Here is an 18,202-nt window from a genome sequence, read left to right as displayed (position 1 = left end):
TTTTCTGAATTGCCATGCAAACTTATACAACAGAAAGATCCCTACCTGCTTTTTAGTCCAAGACCTGAAAGCACCATTTATAATTTTTGCTCCCTGGACTAAATGGGAGGGAGGCTGCTTTCCAGCTTTGTGCAAACCTTAATAGAGGAGAAAAAATAGAATTCCAATCAATGAATGTGACCAAATGTCCATTGATGTAGCTTTTTAAAATCATATATGTAAGATATTAAGCTGGCTGTCAAAAAGCTTGTGCATTGAACTTCTATGATCATAAATCAGTAGTTCCAAAGCTTAAAGATTACTTTTGAATTTGAACTTAAACTTCCATAACTTCCCATTTGTATTTTGCTAATTTCTGACTTGACTACAAATGCTAGATTTAGTGGTGATATTCTAAACTGATAAAATCTGTGCTGACCCAAATGGGGATGCTGGTATTCAAAGACATAGAATTGAAGCCAACACTGCCTTAGTGGAAACATCATTCCCATGTCCTCTATTCCTTGTTGCCCTCTCTCTAAAAGTTGGGCAAATGAAATTTGCATGAGCAACTTCCGATTCATGCAAACATGTTCTATCTACTTTATCAAAATGAGATTCCACTTCAGTCTCCCCCACTCAACTCACTCTGTTTCCATATTGGGAAGTTTTGGATTTTGAGAAATTCATCACTCAAATAGGCTTCTCATGCTCAATACTGTACTTTCGTATTTTTAAAAGTAAAGCATTCAAGCAAAACATTCCTAATCTGTTGATTCATTATTATATGTTCCTATGCAAATATCTCAAAAGTGTATCAACAGACTAAAAATTGCCATATCAGTCCAAATTCAGCTTTTCCTATATTCTTTGCCTACTAAAGTCCAATGTTTAGCATTTTAGACAAATGAAACCAATATCTAAATTGGCTATTTATATTGATACGATAGTTAAGAAATGATGAACACTTTCAATATTGTACTTTAAAAAACAAGATGAAAAACCATGTGGTCAAAGTAAACAATAATTTCAAGAATACAAGAACAAAGAATAAAGGAACAAATGGAATGAGTTTATGGAGGGGAAGTTAAGAAGCTTTGGAAAGTTGATGTTAAAAAGTTATCTTCAGAAGAATATAGACCAAAACTTGGAATTGAGACCAAGTAACAATTTGTCTAGTACAGGAGTAGCCACCAAGTATCCTGCAAGCTACTTAAGCACTCCATTTGTAGCTATTGGGTTCACTGGCAAAATAGGACAACAAAATGTTAATTTGGATGACACAATATTTTCTTCCAAAATAAAAGCGTGAACATGATTTGGAAAGTTCTACAAAGCTAATCACTTGCATTTTCTAAGTTCCCTCAAACAAGCTTGGTGGAATTCACCCAGTGTGTCTCCAATAGTTTTTAAGCATTTGGGAAAGGGGATTGAAGGACAGAAATGGGAGAAGTTTGCCTCCAAGATGGATGTGATTACAGCCCTTAAGATAGCTCTGAAAGAAAAAAATGTGCAGGAAAAATGGTATTGTCATTTCTGATTATCTAAGCATCATTCCAATGACAGAACTACAAGCTGTCAGCCCCCAACACTTATTTCCCACTCATGATACAATGGGTGGTGAAATTATGGAATTTGTTACTACAAAATACAGTGATAATATTAAAAGGCAGTTAGGCAAATATACAGAGGATTCACCTGTTAATCTTTGCTTCTAGATTGCTACCATTCCAGTCCTTTCTTCAAACAGGCTCGTATTATACTCAAATCACCTTCAGGATCAAGGGTACTTATTAACATTGAGGTCAGTTTAGAGCTAGTGTATTGTAGTACTGCAATTCAAAGGTTGGACTTAAGCAAGGGATTATAGGTTGAAATTTCTATTCAACCACAAAGATCAACGGGGATATGTGGACCAATCTCAACCTACTTCATATTGTTGCTGAAAGGAAATAAAATTTTGGAACACCTCTATATATGCCACTGAGACCTTAGAGGAAAGTGAGATATGAACACATAAATAAATACATAATTAGGACTGAAACTTAGTGCTTTGTTGGTGAAGTTCCGCCCCACAAAAAAGCATGCAGATTATTACAACATATGGCTAGGTATAGTCGTCAGTTTAAATATTAATTGAAAGTAACACCAAGTTATTAAACAGGAGCAGGAAAATTACTTTTATTTACCTTTAAATGATTCCAGCAGATATCTTCCTGTATACCAACATGCTGTTTCATAGTTGGGAAACTGGGTTAAGCTGACAATTTTTAATCGTCTTTCAACTTCATATGCTCTAGGAAACACAGCAAAAAATGTTTCAATTGCAAAGCTCACAAAAAGTCTTTCCCGCACCCAAAATATATTTCTACTGTCATTGCCCGGAATACATCTGGTATGGCTTTAATTTCCCAGGCACTTATCTGGAATTGTCAGTTGCTACAGAAATACAGAAATTCAAAACAAAGGGTGTCTTACATAATCTTTGCTGATTTTAAATGATCTCGGTAATCATCACCAAAGGAATAACAGACTCCAAACAAATGTACAGCAAAATTATACAACATATACAGCAGAGGTCTCCAAACTTGGCAACTTTAAGACTTGTGGACTTCAATTCCCAGAATTCTCCAGCCAGCAACTCTGGGAGTTGAAGTCCACAAGTCTTAAAGTTGCCAAGTTTGGGTACCCCTGACATACAGTGGTGGGATTCAAACATTTTTTACTATCAGTTCTGTGGGTATGGCTTGGTGGGCATGGCAGAGGAAGGATACTGTAAAACCTCCAGACAGAGGTGGTATTTGCCGGTTCTCGGAACTACTCAAAATTTCTGCTACCGGTTCTCCAGAACTGGTCAGAACCTGCTGAATACCACCTCTGCACAGGAGGCACTACAATCCTATACATAATTCCTCAAAATTAAATCTGATTTAATGTATCAGACTCATTCAGTTAAGTGTAACATAGCCAAAAACATTTATTCTCCTGAAGCCTAACACAAAATTTATTCATACTTTACTCATACTCAGACTTGAATATTAACTGTGAACAGATACGAGAAAATATTCAGAGTTTAGAACAGTGGAAATGATCCATTTCATAATGTTATATGACTGCAGTTACAGCAATTGAACAATGTTGCAAATAATAGTGTTGTTTATTTTTTTAAAAAAATAAAATTATTCTAATAAACCTGGTGTAACACATGAAATAAAAAATATGGGAAAATGCTACACACCTTTCAATGTGCTTTAGAAAATTGTTAAGTGTGATATGATAGCAGCTTGGAAAAACAAGTTGGGAATCTATTTCAATATACATGTTCAGGCATGTGCCTAAAGCTGTAACCAATTTTCATCTTTTTTTTAAAGGAATATAATTAGTTATCCACAATTGTCTTACCTCATCTGCATCTCAACACTTAAACTATGTAGAAAATGTCCTGCAAAGGCCAGGCAATCAACAGGTGTTAAAGTTGCATAAATCCATCCTTTTAAAAAAAACCAGGAAACATATAAGATCTTTTTGTTAAACATGTATTATAATCACAAATTTGCATTGTTCATATTTTCAATTCACTGGAACTCCTTTCAGCTCGGGAGGATTTTGGAAACTGGTTTATATTTTCTGTATAGGTAATACTTCTACCTTCCAGACAGTCAAAGCAGGCTATAATTTCAAAGTTTCCTAGGTAAGAAAGACGTAGAAGGCTTTATTCTCAAAGTTTCCATGATATGTGGAATTATTGTAGCAGGGGATGGGTGGAAAGAAGAGTGAATTAGCAGGGCTGTCCTTAGATACTGAGAAAGAAGCTGAGGAAATTAATTGAGCATCCTGGGGAAGAGATACACAACTGAGTATCATCAGCTTATCAGTGTTACTTAACAGGTGCTAAACAGAAGTCACTATAAAGTAACACATGGAGATCCCACAGTGCCGGGGTGTTAAGATGGACTTTTCTCCACCAACACCAACTAGAATCAGCCTCAAATGAAGGAGAAGAACCTTCATAGAATTATGCCCCCTTCACCCTACTCATAAACTAATCCAGAAGGATAGCATGATCCAGCAAGGCCAGGATGGATGCATCATCCTAGCCTGAGACTTTCAAAGATCATGAACAACTGTAATGAATGCCATCTCAATCTCAATCTAAAATCCTAAATATTATGTGATGTATCATCTCCTGGAGTTCCTCTAAAAATAATGTAAGCCTCCAGGATTTGAACACTATCCAGATTGGTGCAATCTGATCATTAACTTGTCATTCCAAGTAACGATCAGTCAAATGTTGCAACAAGACCCACTCCTTCCAGTAGCATTTATCATATAACTGAGGTAGACCAGTCAAATAGTCCTTCCTCCCGGTGTCAGGGAGCAGGTGCAGAGAAATTTAAGGGAATTATAAGAGACTGATCATATTGTACTACCTAAGACAAAAAACTAAAAACTAACATATGATTTCCCCAATATAGATTGTGACCTCAATAACACAGATCAAGTCCATATTTGCCAGGATAGCCATAAATTCCCAGGCTGTTCTCAATTCCAAGACCAAGTAAGGCAACTTCATGCAGAGAAACTGCAATGCAAAAGCTATCTCATCTGATCCTTAGTGCCAAACTTCAGAAATAAGGCTTCAGATCTGATTATCTGTGGGCAGAACTTCTAGAAGGCACCCAAGAGTCTCAAATAATAATTTAAAATAAATGATGTCTGATGAAAAATAGCTTAATTTTAATATACTTGTGTATACACTAAGTGTATAGAATTTTTTAAAAAGATATTAAACATGCAATAAGTATGCTTGCTTCACCTAGTCCTGCTTACATTTGTACTAACATCTGTGAGAACAACTTTGTGTTCTGGAAAATGGACTAAAATGGGAAGAACCAACAAAAGATACTTGCTGGAAGAAAAGGAATATGTCGTGCCCTTCCCTTGTAATTTATTATCTCCTATGAACATTCTTTGTGAACACCTTATTCTTTGCTAGACTTATCTCTGGCTTTCTAGTTGAGACCTTAATGATGAAAAAATTCAGTGAGGCATTTACAAGGTGACTCAGCAAGAGTTAAATATGGAATTATCCATTCTACTACTCATATATTAGTGTTGTAACACCTAGTCCAAGAATCTGCAACACCTCCCCTCCCCAATATTGCTCAACTAAAATACTTAACAGCTGAACAAATATGGCCAATTTTGAAAGATTCTGGGACATGTAGTTTGATAATGTCTGGAAGGCCAGAGGATGCTTATTTCTAAATGAGATTTACCCTTTGAAAAATCCAAACCTGGTTTACTAAAAGCTGACATGGGGATGCTACTTATTTGTTGCTGGAATTAATCTTTACACAGATACATAACTGGGTATTGCATGCTGCAGAACCAATACATTATATTCTAAGGAAATTAATTGGAAAATTTATAACTCTATATTATCTCTCATCATTTCCGATCTATACTTCCAAAATTCAAACCAACAAGCATGTTCAAAGCAAGCCTTTCATTTTTAATTTTTAACTGCAACCATTTTCCTACCTGATGGAATGAAGAGTGTTTGTCCTTGTTTAACTGTGCATTTGTAACATTTATCCACTTGATCAGCAAAAAACATCTCACTGTGATTTGCTGCTGATTGCCAACGCTCATAGAGGGAGATATTTGCAGAGGTTGGTTTAATGAGATAAAATATCTTTTCTCCCTGAAACAGAAAAATGGTTTTAGGTCAATTCAGATTTAGTTTCTTATCTTCAAACCTTCCCTGGCCTTTCAGCCTTTGAAGAATGGAATCATGAATGGTAAGCTCTTAGGTCACATGAACCCAAACCCTAGAATTTTTTTTCTCTTAACCTATTTCTCTGTAACAGAAAAGCAAAGATTAGAGTGATCTGAAGTCCCCAATGAACAGCTTAAGCTTCTTCTATGGCTATGGTTTTTACCTAGCATAAAGCAGCTACCTATTTCAGATATATATATATAGTGATTGTTCCATTCTATTCTGCATTTATCAGAACGTCTAGAATATTACATCCAGTTCTAGGCATTGTATTTTAGGAAGGACACTGATAAACTACAGTAAGTCCAGAAGAAAGCAACTAAGAGGTTGGAAGGAAAAATTTAGAAGGACTAGTTAGTGCATTGACTATATGTTTATCCTGAAGAAAGAAAGAATATAGAGACATGATAGCTGTCTTAAAAAACAGACTAAGGAATAGTAAGTTTAAAAGAAAAGAAAGTAGCCTATTTTTTATTATTCAACCCCTCTGTCCACAGTCTGGAATTCGATCCTGACATGATTGAAGTTGAGTCAGCCTTCCATCCTTTCAATGTGAGTAAAATGAGGACCCAGATTGTTGGGGACAATATGCTGACATTTGTAAATCATACAGAGAGTGCTGTAAATCATACAGAGAGTGCTATACTATGGAGCAGAATATAAGTCCAAGTGCTGTTGCTATTTTATTCAAATGTATTTTTGACCCATCACAAAACATGCATACTTGCACATTAGAACACATTTTAGATATTTAAACAATATAAGTTATTTCTCCATGCTACCCCCTCCTTATATTGAATAAAATTTTTGATGATCCTATCAGCAAGATCACTGCCAGCATTGCATGTCAACAGATGCGGAGTCTTAATTTTTCTTATTTCTACCTTCAAGAATTGCAAACGCCAAAGATTAGTGTGAATTCGTTACACTATTAATTGCTCATGATTAATTGGAATAAAGCATCTTACTTTTAAGATGTGATACCAGGCAGAGGCTCCACCAGAGTCAATATGGAAATCTGTGTAGCTGTCCTTCACACAAATTAGACAGTATTTGGTCACTTTTGGTTTTGCCAGCAGAGCATCATCAGGCCAATAATTTTCCACCCATGACAGCTTTTTCACTATTTCAGGAGACTCTACAAAACTGGACATTCTGTTTTAAAACAGGAAAGAAAAAAATAAAGCATCTGAACTCAATTAAAGGACATTGAAAGGGTTTTCTTGATTCACACTCCTGTTTCTGCCAGGAATACATTCCCCGTGGAATTGTATTTGTTATTGCTGTTAAGATACATCTCTTCTATCAGGCATTTAACTGTTTATTAATTTTAACTTTAACATTCATGCGGGATTCAAAAACGCTGTGCATTTTGCATTTGAATTACAATTAGGCATCTTAAGGTGAAAAGCGAGCAAGAAATCCATTGAATGAGAATAGGGTACCATAACTCTTGAAAGAGCTTATTTCGGATATCATGGTTTACAATAGTCCAGTTATAAGTGCTGTTGCTTAAGTATCCAAACCAGTGCCATTCACACACAAACAGGTCTATTTGAGGAGGTAGAATGGAAAGATGAAAGAGGGAGGAACAACCCAGAAATACATTCTATTTTCTGAAACACAAAGGGAAATTCAGGGAAGTGGGATGAATGAAATGGGATGGCAGAGGGGTGCAGGAGGCCGTGGCAACTGAAAATGGAGCCCGGGAGTCCGTTTTCGCTGGCAGAAGCCCTCGAACCATCACAGGCACCCTGACAGTGATGTCAAACTGGCCACACCCACCCTGGCCACGCCCAACCTGGTCCCCCTAGGTCAAGCACAACCCTGATGCAGCCGTCAATGAAATCGAGTTTGACACCCCTGGTTTAAACAAACTAATATCACCTTTATAAAAGAAAGAACTAATTGGTAAGCTTGGGAAATTCACTAAGTTGTACAAGTATAGAATGTATTATTTTTTTAAGGAAAAAGGTTTAGAATGGGAGTATACCTCCATTTCACAGGCATACTTATGGGCCATTAGCTATTAGAAATATAGAGGTACAGGGAAATGTAACAACGGTGATGCATCCCAAAAAGAGCATTCTATAGTGAAACTTTTCCTTATGGGTCTCATGTTTCTTCTACTTAAATTTATTTATTTTATTTATTTACATATCACATCCACTCCTTTATTTACATATGGCCATCTTACTCTCAGAGCAACTCTGGATGGCATACAATAAAACATAAAAGCATAAAACTGTGGATCAATATTATATTAGGCAGCAATTAAATATACAGTTTCATTGCCTTTTATACTTTTTAATTGGTTTGCATTTTGTATTTTTATGCTTTGCAAACATCCTTGAAGTGTACAATAAGGCATGCACAAATGTATTAAATATAAAGAAATAAATCTGACAGCCTTATTTTAATATGACAATCTTTTCTAAATAAATCAGAACAGAAATTAAATGAAGACTGTTTCAGCAAAAGTTTTATTATCCCAAATGCATACATAATTGAAAGAGCAAGCAAATAGCACTTTCTGAATGCTTATTTATTCAAAATGGATAGAAAACAACTTAATTAAACTGAGATGGAGATGTGAATTTACTTTTGAAATGCCTCTTTGTGTGAGGTATTAAGTATAAAATGCTCTAATTGTAAACCTTATTTTTTCATTATCCTCTATGTCAAGGCAGAACTTGAGAGCTTATTAAAATGCCATACTCTTTGCTGAAGAATATATTTGCTAACCAGTTATTAAATCAGTAGTATATGAGGATATTGTAATGTAAACAATTCTTTGCAATAACAATGCTTTTTTCTTTTTTTTCTGAAGGCTGAAAAAATAATTAAACACCTAAACTGTAATCATGCAGCTTGCATGAAAAGGGGATTACATTATTAAAACAATAAATAATAGAAAGATGTGGACTTTACAAAATAAATGATTTTGCCATCAACCTTCAGCCTTTTTGTAATCTACATCAATTATCAGTGCAGTCTCTTGACAAATAAAATGGAATTCTTTCCCTAGCAATCTTTTTGTTCGGTTGTTTGATTTTCTGCATTCCTAATCCACAAAAATTAAATTATGTAGTTTAATTTAGGCAGGTAGAGATGCAGATTTGGATAATTTCTCTGGAAAGCATATTCTAATCTATAGAATAAAATCAAACTACTGATTCCATTACTCTACAGACTATAAATGTTACTATTCTTAAAAATATTCTAAATATGATGGGGAAAAAGACCTTTATAAACTATGGCTTCATGTACTATCTCACCTTGTATCTGAAAACTCCAAGTTAGTTACATTCAGGACTCTTTTTCGATTTGTGCTATAATAGTAATCAACAAATTCTTTTAGTTTCATCTTGCAGTCCTTCTGTTTAGTGACATCTGTAACATCCACACTCCTTTCTGGTCCTAAAAAAAACCCCAACCAACCCAAGAAAATGGGAATGTAAACATGGATACAGTGCAAGTTATAAAGCAAAATATAATTCACAGAGATTCATTTCATGCAACCATGAAAATGTACCCATGCAAAAAGTTTGCTCTTCAGCACAAAAAGAACTTGAGTTGCAAAAGGATATTAAAGAAATAGGAAATTGATAATTTGATAATTTGATAATTGAGAAAGTGAAATAGCTCACTGGCCACCCAAGTCTATGTTTATGGTTGCTCTGACTGACACTTTCAACTTAAAGAGCCCAAAAGACTTTGAAGTGACTGGGAGCACAAATATGTACCTTTCCTTAAGTCAACTGTCAGTTCCCAGGGTTGTATGAGAGTTGCAGAATGCTGCTAAGGAATCCTGAGAAAATGAGCAACTATTCTATTTTGCTGGTTCGGAAAATATTTTCCTAATTAAATTGTTTTCAGGAGAATTTATTTTTTATTCATTTTTCTAAGCTGATGCACAAAGATCATTTAAAAGTGAAATGCATATGACTTTTCAAGTAATGTATTTGTGGCATCTGCATTTTTCCCATCTTCTCAATTAATGTTGTAAAAACATATGTTGGTTATAAAATTCATTTGCCTGTGTATCTAAATCAACATTTCCCAAACTCTCTGGTCAACCTCCCTTGAGGAAGTCCAGATACAGTCCAGGGAAGGTCTAAGGACTCTTTTAGTCACTTTGTTAAAATAAATCCACCAAAGTTTCACTGAACCTTTTTCGTTGTTCATTTGTGTTCATTTTAATGCTTGGCTTTTTAAGGAAGGTATATACATTAAGATTACACTAAATGGAGGTGTGATGAGAAAAAGTTTCTAAAAGTAGAATGTTTAAGCAGTCTCTCATCAGTGCTAGTAATGATGATCTTGCCTAGTTTGGATAATGAAATGTCTGCAAGAGCAACTAAGCTCAGAAAGCACCAAGAACCCCACATTAATTTGTTCTCTTGTTTATGATGATGACCTTTCTTGGCTAGGACAGGGTTACTTCAGTCAATAGACAGAGAAGCAGATCCTACATGTTAAATATTAATTTTATTTGACCAGTTTTACTACTTTTTTGTACACTATGTTTTTCTTTTTGTTGTTGTTGCTAGTGTTGAATGTATGCTTTGGTTTTATTTAATTTTGTTTGTCTGTTTGTCTGTTTTATTTTTTATAATAAAACAATAAAATAATATTTTTTTAAAAAAAGAAGAGGACAGCAGAGATTAAAAGCATCCAAGTAATGCAGCAAAATATGCCAAGGACAGGAGATGGATCAGAAACATGATATTCCCACCAAGATACAAACTGGATGGGACCTGCTATAAAATTATAATTGAAATATTTATGCATATAGCAGCATAACAACTTTACAAAAGAGAAATGTAAATATCATATTTGAGATACATTATTGTATGTTCATGAAATAATAATACATGATAAAAATAATAAAATGCATGGATTGTTAGTTAAATACCACATATACTACAACATTACAATTTAAAAAAAGAAAAAGAAAAATCAAAAATTTTCTGAATGCTTGACGTTGGTAGCATAGGAAGAACAAGGTATGATTAAGTTCCTTGTCATAAAATTAAATTCTGGTTGACCTGGGAATCCTAAGGACAATAAAGGGAATTAAAGGTAGATAGTAACAATATTACACAGATTATATATGAACATAATTAAATATAAAGTGCTGGTTTTGAGGCACTAATTAGTCCAGACTATACAAAAAGATGTGGATGATTCTTGCTAGTGACATTTTGAATTAACATAGGAAAAGAAACTATCACATTGTCAACAGTGGCAATAGCTTCTAACATTCTATCAACCGTATCTCTAGAAACTGGCATGAAACAAATACTAAAATCTTCCAGATTTGGTGACATCATAGGACTCAATCCATTTTAATGGTGTTATCATTTTATTTAATTTTAATTTAATTTCAGCAGTTATGAGTATCATACTGTATATGGCAGGACAAAATGACAATAAGATAGCTCTATGTGTGGAATGAAAAAGTGTCCTGCATTTGCATATAGATATTGTTCCCTTGGGACCAGCAATTCCATTACTAAACAAAGCTATTGTTAAGCGAAACATCACATGAACACCCCAACTGGTAATGGCAAATTCCAGCAATCCCAGTTGCAGTTGTTAAGTAAATCATCCATAGCCATTACTCAAGAAATCCTGTGACCATGAAATGTGCCCTCCTGCCAGCTTCTCCATATATGTCAGAAATGACTAGGAAGGATGCAAATGGTGATCACATCACCATGGGATATTGTGGCCATCATAAATGCCAAGAATTCAAGTTGCAATCACATGACTGTGATGAGATGCTGGGACAGCCATAAGTGGAAGAACTTATGGTCATAAGCCACTTTTTTCAGCATTGCATAACTTCAGCCAGCCAAAAAAATGAATATCCCTTTCATCAAAAAGTCAGAAATATAGTTGCTGTTTCTTTATTTTAAGCTGTATAGTTTCAGATTCATTCAATCTGAACTTTTTGAGTCATAAATTAAGTCTTAAAGAGAGGGCTGCTGGTAATCCAAGCTGCAATGTATAATTCTTGCAGTAGGGCTTGATATGAGTTGGGAAACATGAGGATACATTTTTAATTGGAAATTAGAAACAATGGAAAAATGTAAATCTCCCAATCTGATATCTTTCAGACTGCAGATCCTATCAACCCTACAAAGAGCATGCTATTAACCATTGAATAGGAAATTACGCAAATTGAAAGCTCCAGGGATTGTTCACATTTTCAGTAAAACACCAACAACAATACATACCAACATAGTTTTCAACATCACTAACATAAAATGTTGGTGCTGGTACTGATAAACCCAAGCCATCCTTCTTCGGAATGAGAATAGGCTCTGTGAATCCGTTTTCTTCCAAATATTCAATTGTTAGTTGGTTTCCAGTCACTTTTATTACCACATCTTCAGCACTAAAAATTCAAAACAAAACAAAATTTGCAGTCCAATTATACACTTAATTTGCACCCAAGTCGGTATTTTCTTTGGCTTTAGGACTGAAACTCCTTCTTTCTGTATTGACCCCATTGGCTTTATTTCATCAGACAACTACATTGTTTTGAAAAACCTCAAAATATTTTCTTTCCTTTATGTTATGCGTAAGCTAATCCCTCAATTTATTGCATCCTGATTTGAAATACAGGCTCTTCCAAGTCATAAGTTTTGATTGTATTTTAAATAATTCATAATTTTCTGAGAAATTGTTTTCTGGTTCAGGACTGTTAATGAATTTTTTGAGTAAATGCAAATTAACAGAACATATAATTTTCCAAAGTGTTAACTGTCCTGAAATTACATGTTCTAGGAATCCTTAAGCTCAGGATGTCCTCATGGTCCCATTATGTTCCCAATAACTTATTTAAGGACACAACATCCAAGATATCACTTTAAAGACAAAGGAAAAGCATACTTTTAAATTTGCATAGAAAATTAGTTGTTTTCTTTAAAAAAAAATTGGGCTGGTCAGTTGAAATCTTAATTAGTTGTAATGTCATGTAACAACCAATCTTGGTTGATCTTCAAAAAGCTAAATAGAGTTACATCTGCTTGGTGCGTGGAGGAACAAACAGGAATTCCCAGGGCTATAGACTCAAAATCTAAAAAGCATTTAAACAAAAGTTTAAAGAAGTTAAATCTAAGAAAATATTAGTAGTCATAGGTATCTCAGATGGCTTATTCATGTATAATTTGATCCTATATTCAGATTTAGAACTTTTGAGCTAACTTAAATCTGTTAATATCAATAAAGCAGAAACTTACTTTCTCTAGATTAGAGCTTGGCAAGCAGTTTTTAAAATGAATTGTGCTTCATACAATGGAATACAATATTAATATCTGGATAAGCCTTATCAGTTCTACAATACTTTATTCAAAATACAGAAAAATAAATAGATCAATATATTCCATATCCATAATTTTTGTTATGGCCAAATTTCAATAGGTTTGTATCACTGCACTAGGAAAACTAAATTAACGAACCCACTATAGAGCTGGCCTATTATTTGAAGGCTTTAACATTCATATTTGATTTTAAATATCCCCCCTATGCAATTTTTTCTTTTTTCCTATTTTCTCTGACTAAGAAAAAAATATCAACATTGGCTTCCTTTTTATTCCCTCGTTCTTAGGCACCCATGGCAAATCTTCAAGAATGTCTCTAGAGGAAGAAACTGAAGTATTATATTCAGATTCCACCATTCATAGAGCTAAGATTTCCAGATGGTTCAAAATCATCCCAATTTTTCTTTTTAGGAATACCATCTACTGCTAGAATTATGAAGCTTGACATTAAAGTTATTAGGAATTATTCCAGAGCATTGAGTCTGCAAGTCACTGCAGTCTGAGTCTGCTGCATTCTCTTCTTCAGCAAAAATATCATCACCATTTTCCTTGATCACCCTCTCCTCTTCTAGTGACATGGATTTAAAAAAAACAAGATATTTTCTTGGCCTTCTTCTGGAACCAGTCCAGGGTGATGTGAATCTCCTAGTCATGCTCTTACCAATTCTTCCTCTTCTACATTTCCAGAATAGTGCAATCTTCTGTATTAAAAGTGAATAAAAATTGAGCCAAATACTGATCATTAAATTTTTAGGGAGAGGCCATGACAAATCCTTATGAGAAAAGTCAGGCATCACTCTTCCTCTATTGCTGCCTAATCACCCTTAAAGATACTCGTGTGAGTAACGGATGCAAGATATAAGACAAATGATGAGAATCAAATACACAAAAGTATAAACCTATTAATGGGATCAATATGGGAGATGCTACTGATAAAGACAAGCAAAGAAGGCAAACAAGTACATATTAACATTTTATAATAATTGTTTATGGAATAAACAATTATTATGGAATAAAAAAAATCAGAAGTGAATATAATAATTTAACCCATGACTGAATGAGGAGGAAGCCTTAACTTAACTAAAAATGAATAATGAAATAAATGTGTTAAAAAATCTAAATCTTAAAAAAATCAAATTATCATCTTTAAAAACAAAATGAAGACCACGGAAGGAGAACATGAGAGAAGGGGGAAATAGAAGGATGGGCAGGTAGTTGAGCTGACATTTATCTAAGATAAGAAGAAACAAGGAAAATGGAAATGAAGATGTGATTTGAAAAAATGTTTAAGGTGATCCTTGCAAGAGAAAGAGTCATTACACAGAGTCTGACTACAGCATCGGCAATTATATATTCAACTCTCTTCCTATCTTTTCCTACCCACACAGGATCTCAAAATCCATGCCAAAAAAAGAGATGACACAGACTATTGATCATTCTTATTTGTAAATAGAGCTTTCAGTCTCTGAAGCTAATACTTCCTCCTTTGTCTGATGAATGATAACTCAAAGAAAACAACTCTGCTGTAGACGAAGACCATATTTCTGGCAAGTGACAACATGCAGCCTATGTCTTTCAAAAAAACAACTGTTTTGTCCTGACATCGCCCACATGCTGGAAATGTCTGAAAGAACGGGATACCTATTATCACATGTGGTGGGATTGCAAGAAAATATAAGAGTTTTGGCATAAAATCCAGACATGGCTGGAAGAAATGTTCAGTTTAAATATAAACTTTATACCAGAGATGTTCCTATAAGTAATAATAAAAGATAATTTTAGTAATTTACTAATTATTCATGTTACTACAGCAGCAAGATTATTGCTTGCCCAAAAGAAATCCCAAATGACGTAGCAATAATAGACAAGATTTTTCAATGCGCTGAACTCGATAGACTGAAATTAGAATTGAAAGAATGAGACGTATCAGAATATTATAAAATATGGAACAATTTATGGAGGAATATGAAAAGAAGTCTATAAAATGTAAATTAGAATCTAAGATATAATTGAAATGCAGCACAATGATTAAGATATAAAATGACACAAAGATCAAATATGTGTGTGTGTGTGTGTGTATATGTATATGTATATGTATACAAATGCTTGTATTGCTTAATGGTTTTTTTCTAGTATATTAATGTAAAGACATTAATAATGTATGTCAAAGAAAGTCCACCACGTTCAAGAATTTTTAAATGTTTATTTTCAATTAGAAAAAAGAAAAAAGAAAAAAAACAACTTTCTTGTCCTGACTCTGCTATTAATATTTGATTCAAATGACCACCAAACACTGCCATTAAGTGTTCTTAAAAATATTCAGTCTTCACATACTAGAATTATACAATTTAAATAACAATGTTATGAAAATATTCTTCTCCAACAACACATCAGACTTTATATAAGGATGTGTAAGTTAGCATGATCAAGACTCATTATATTTTGGCTGATGCTCTTAAATCCTTCAATGGAACCGTTCACCCAATGATTGATGATGTGCTTTAGTCCACCAAATTTGTAACCAAATTCAAACTACCATCTTAGTTTGACAAATCCTAACTTAACTCCTGTTTGGATGTTTAGAAACAGGTTAGATGTAATATTCTAATCAGCTACCAGTTTGTGAAGTGATGCAAAACAAGCTTAATAGTAATATAGTCTCAGAATAATCAGTTTTGTCAACAGCATCTCAGTGTCAAAGGAAACTCAGAAAATCTGAGTATTGTGGTCAAAGCTTCTTCTAAGAAGGCATGTTACTTTACTTTAGCCAACTTTATTAAGTTACTTTATGTACTTACACCCAAAGCACAGAATTTCATTGGGATAACACCATCCAAGAAGCACCAAAATCTTTTTAGGGTAAGGCATGAGTGCCCTCTTCTGTGACTCTTTGAAACTACACCACTTATTCTAAGCTCACAAATGACTTTCAAGGGAGATAGCAATGAAGGTATAAATTACACTTTAAAAGGTTATTATTAACTTTCATCTACAACAGGGGGAAATAATTTTTTTTAAAAAAACTCAACTTTTTAATATGTCTTATTACTGATCCTGTTATGAAAATGGTTTTGCTTTGACTAATCCTGGCTTTTTTTCCCACCATACTGTCAACACTGATTTTGTAGAGAAAATCCTTTAGCGCAACTCTTCTTAATTACTAAACAGTATCATATAAGTCAATATAAGACAATATGGAAAAGTTTCATTCTGTCTTATCTTTTGATAGCTACTTTTCTTCAATTTAAATATATATATTATCAAGTGAAGGCGGTCCTAGGATTATGGAAGGTGGCCCTGTTGTCAGCATGATATACAAAAATTGTGCCTTTGATGATCACTCACTTTGGACATCCAGGATAAGAAAACCTGTATGAATGGATTTCTAAATCCACTTTAGAAACTCTAGTATGTGGGTGGGTGGATGAATAGATAAATTAGTTAATTAAGGATCAGGTATAAGTTCCTATAATTTGAATAAAAATACACGCAAAGGTGCATCTCTCTTTTCCTCCATTCACTGACAAAGGTACAACAGCTTATAGCTTTCTCCTTAATTTAAGAACAAACAGACATGATAGAAGGCTCTTCTTTGCTATTTAATGCAAGTAGCAGTTGAACATTAACGATCTGAGTCTATAGGACAGATAAATCCTGACTGCTGTTGAAGAAAGCAGGGTTTTTTTATTAAAAAAAATAGCGATTGTTTTGTTATGCCTGCCAATGCACTCAAGTTCCACAGTTCAGTTTACAGAAATACCACACTGTTATCCATACTTCTGATTACAATTCCAGGTCAAAACTGTAAAAACAAAAAGATCACAACTTTTTACAGCCAGTGATTCTTCTATCAAATACTTAGCCTGCAGAAAGGGTGGGGATCGCTGTTTCACACCATTGCAGCCTGTCAAATGATGACTTTGACCTTTGGCCTTTAATTGCTTCTTGTTCAGCTCAACATTTGTAATGAAGAATTTCATGAATAACCTTTAGTTTCTGTTCGCTACGTGGTGAGGGATTAATTGCAGTTCCATGCCTCCCCCCACTTTTTTTTTTAATATTATGGAATTGAACTGTAGTAGTTGGTTTCCCATTAGGGTGCTCCATATGAACGTAGGACTCAAAATAATCCAATTAAAGATGCAAGAGATTTTATCGAACAATATTTTTGCAAATAAATAATATGGAAGGATCTTGGCCAGGGATATTTAATATTACAAGATAATTATATTTCATTAATCATAAAATAAACTTGGCAATTGATAGAACATAGTTACATAATTACTTAAAATGAAATCTCTTTGAAGAACATATGATTTTTAGATATCTTAATAAAATGACATAATCACGTTAATTTTGTTTCCAACTAACTATGGAGAAGCAATGCCTTAGGAGTGTTAAACGTCCCAATAACTTGTGAAAACAACTTATGCCACTTATTTCTTTTAGTTGTACTATATACCATATGCTGTTTCCACCCACCATTGTGGAGCTGTTCCAGGCTTTCTAAGGATCAAATACAGCCTAATGTTGGTCAATAAGCAAAGCAAGGGATTTGTTTGTATTATGAAATTATGCAGTAAGCTTATAAGCTACATAGCTATTGCCTACATACATTTTACCAAGGAAAATCTACCTGCCCCCAAACCTTCCTTCTAATATCAATGACACAAGAATAGGGTTAGCAACTTACCTAGGGAATGTACGACTTCGAAGTTCTTTGATAAACACTTGACTACCATTCTGGACAGGCTTTACTTCTGTTGCTTGACCAGTGTCATGTTTGTGCCAATTTCTTTTCTTTTTTACTGAAAGAGAACAGATTTAATGGGATTAGATACAATGGGTGTGGGAGGATGACAATGAAGAAAATTGACATTATGACTTGCGTGTAACGTTGACAGGACCTCTTGTGTGACATAATGATAATAATGTTAATTCTAACAAAATAGTATAAAATTCATTTTTGTTTTGAAAAGACATTTGACATTTTTTCATCTGTTTATAAATGTTAACATTATGGCCTATGTGAAGTATGCTGAGCTGTGATAATTTAGTAACCCTGAGAACAAGCCAGCCATATAATTAACTAGTGAGCTATACAGGT

The 18,202-nt window shown here is 34.1% G+C and overlaps 1 protein-coding gene across 2 annotated transcripts in view; it reads right to left on the bottom strand.

The window, feature by feature from the left end:
- Positions 1 to 18,202, bottom strand: part of PHF2 (PHD finger protein 2) — a 151,049-nt gene that overhangs the window by 33,385 nt on the left and 99,462 nt on the right. For both annotated transcript variants that reach the window (XM_087923896.1, XM_026724035.2), the window contains exons 3-10: positions 17,789 to 17,903; positions 12,007 to 12,167; positions 9,040 to 9,181; positions 6,730 to 6,916; positions 5,524 to 5,686; positions 3,382 to 3,469; positions 2,169 to 2,275; positions 46 to 137 (exon numbers count right to left, since the gene is read on the bottom strand). In XM_087923896.1, the coding sequence (XP_087780022.1) occupies positions 46 to 137; positions 2,169 to 2,275; positions 3,382 to 3,469; positions 5,524 to 5,686; positions 6,730 to 6,916; positions 9,040 to 9,181; positions 12,007 to 12,167; positions 17,789 to 17,903 (1,055 nt within the window). The remainder of the gene's footprint in view (positions 1 to 45; positions 138 to 2,168; positions 2,276 to 3,381; positions 3,470 to 5,523; positions 5,687 to 6,729; positions 6,917 to 9,039; positions 9,182 to 12,006; positions 12,168 to 17,788; positions 17,904 to 18,202) is intronic.

Source organism: Pseudonaja textilis, chromosome 2 (genome assembly GCF_049901715.1).
Source record: "Pseudonaja textilis isolate UNSWEBS1 chromosome 2, rPseTex1.2, whole genome shotgun sequence".
In the NCBI taxonomy this organism is placed as follows: Eukaryota; Metazoa; Chordata; class Lepidosauria; order Squamata; family Elapidae; genus Pseudonaja; species Pseudonaja textilis.
This window is presented reverse-complemented; position numbering and strand designations above follow the sequence as displayed.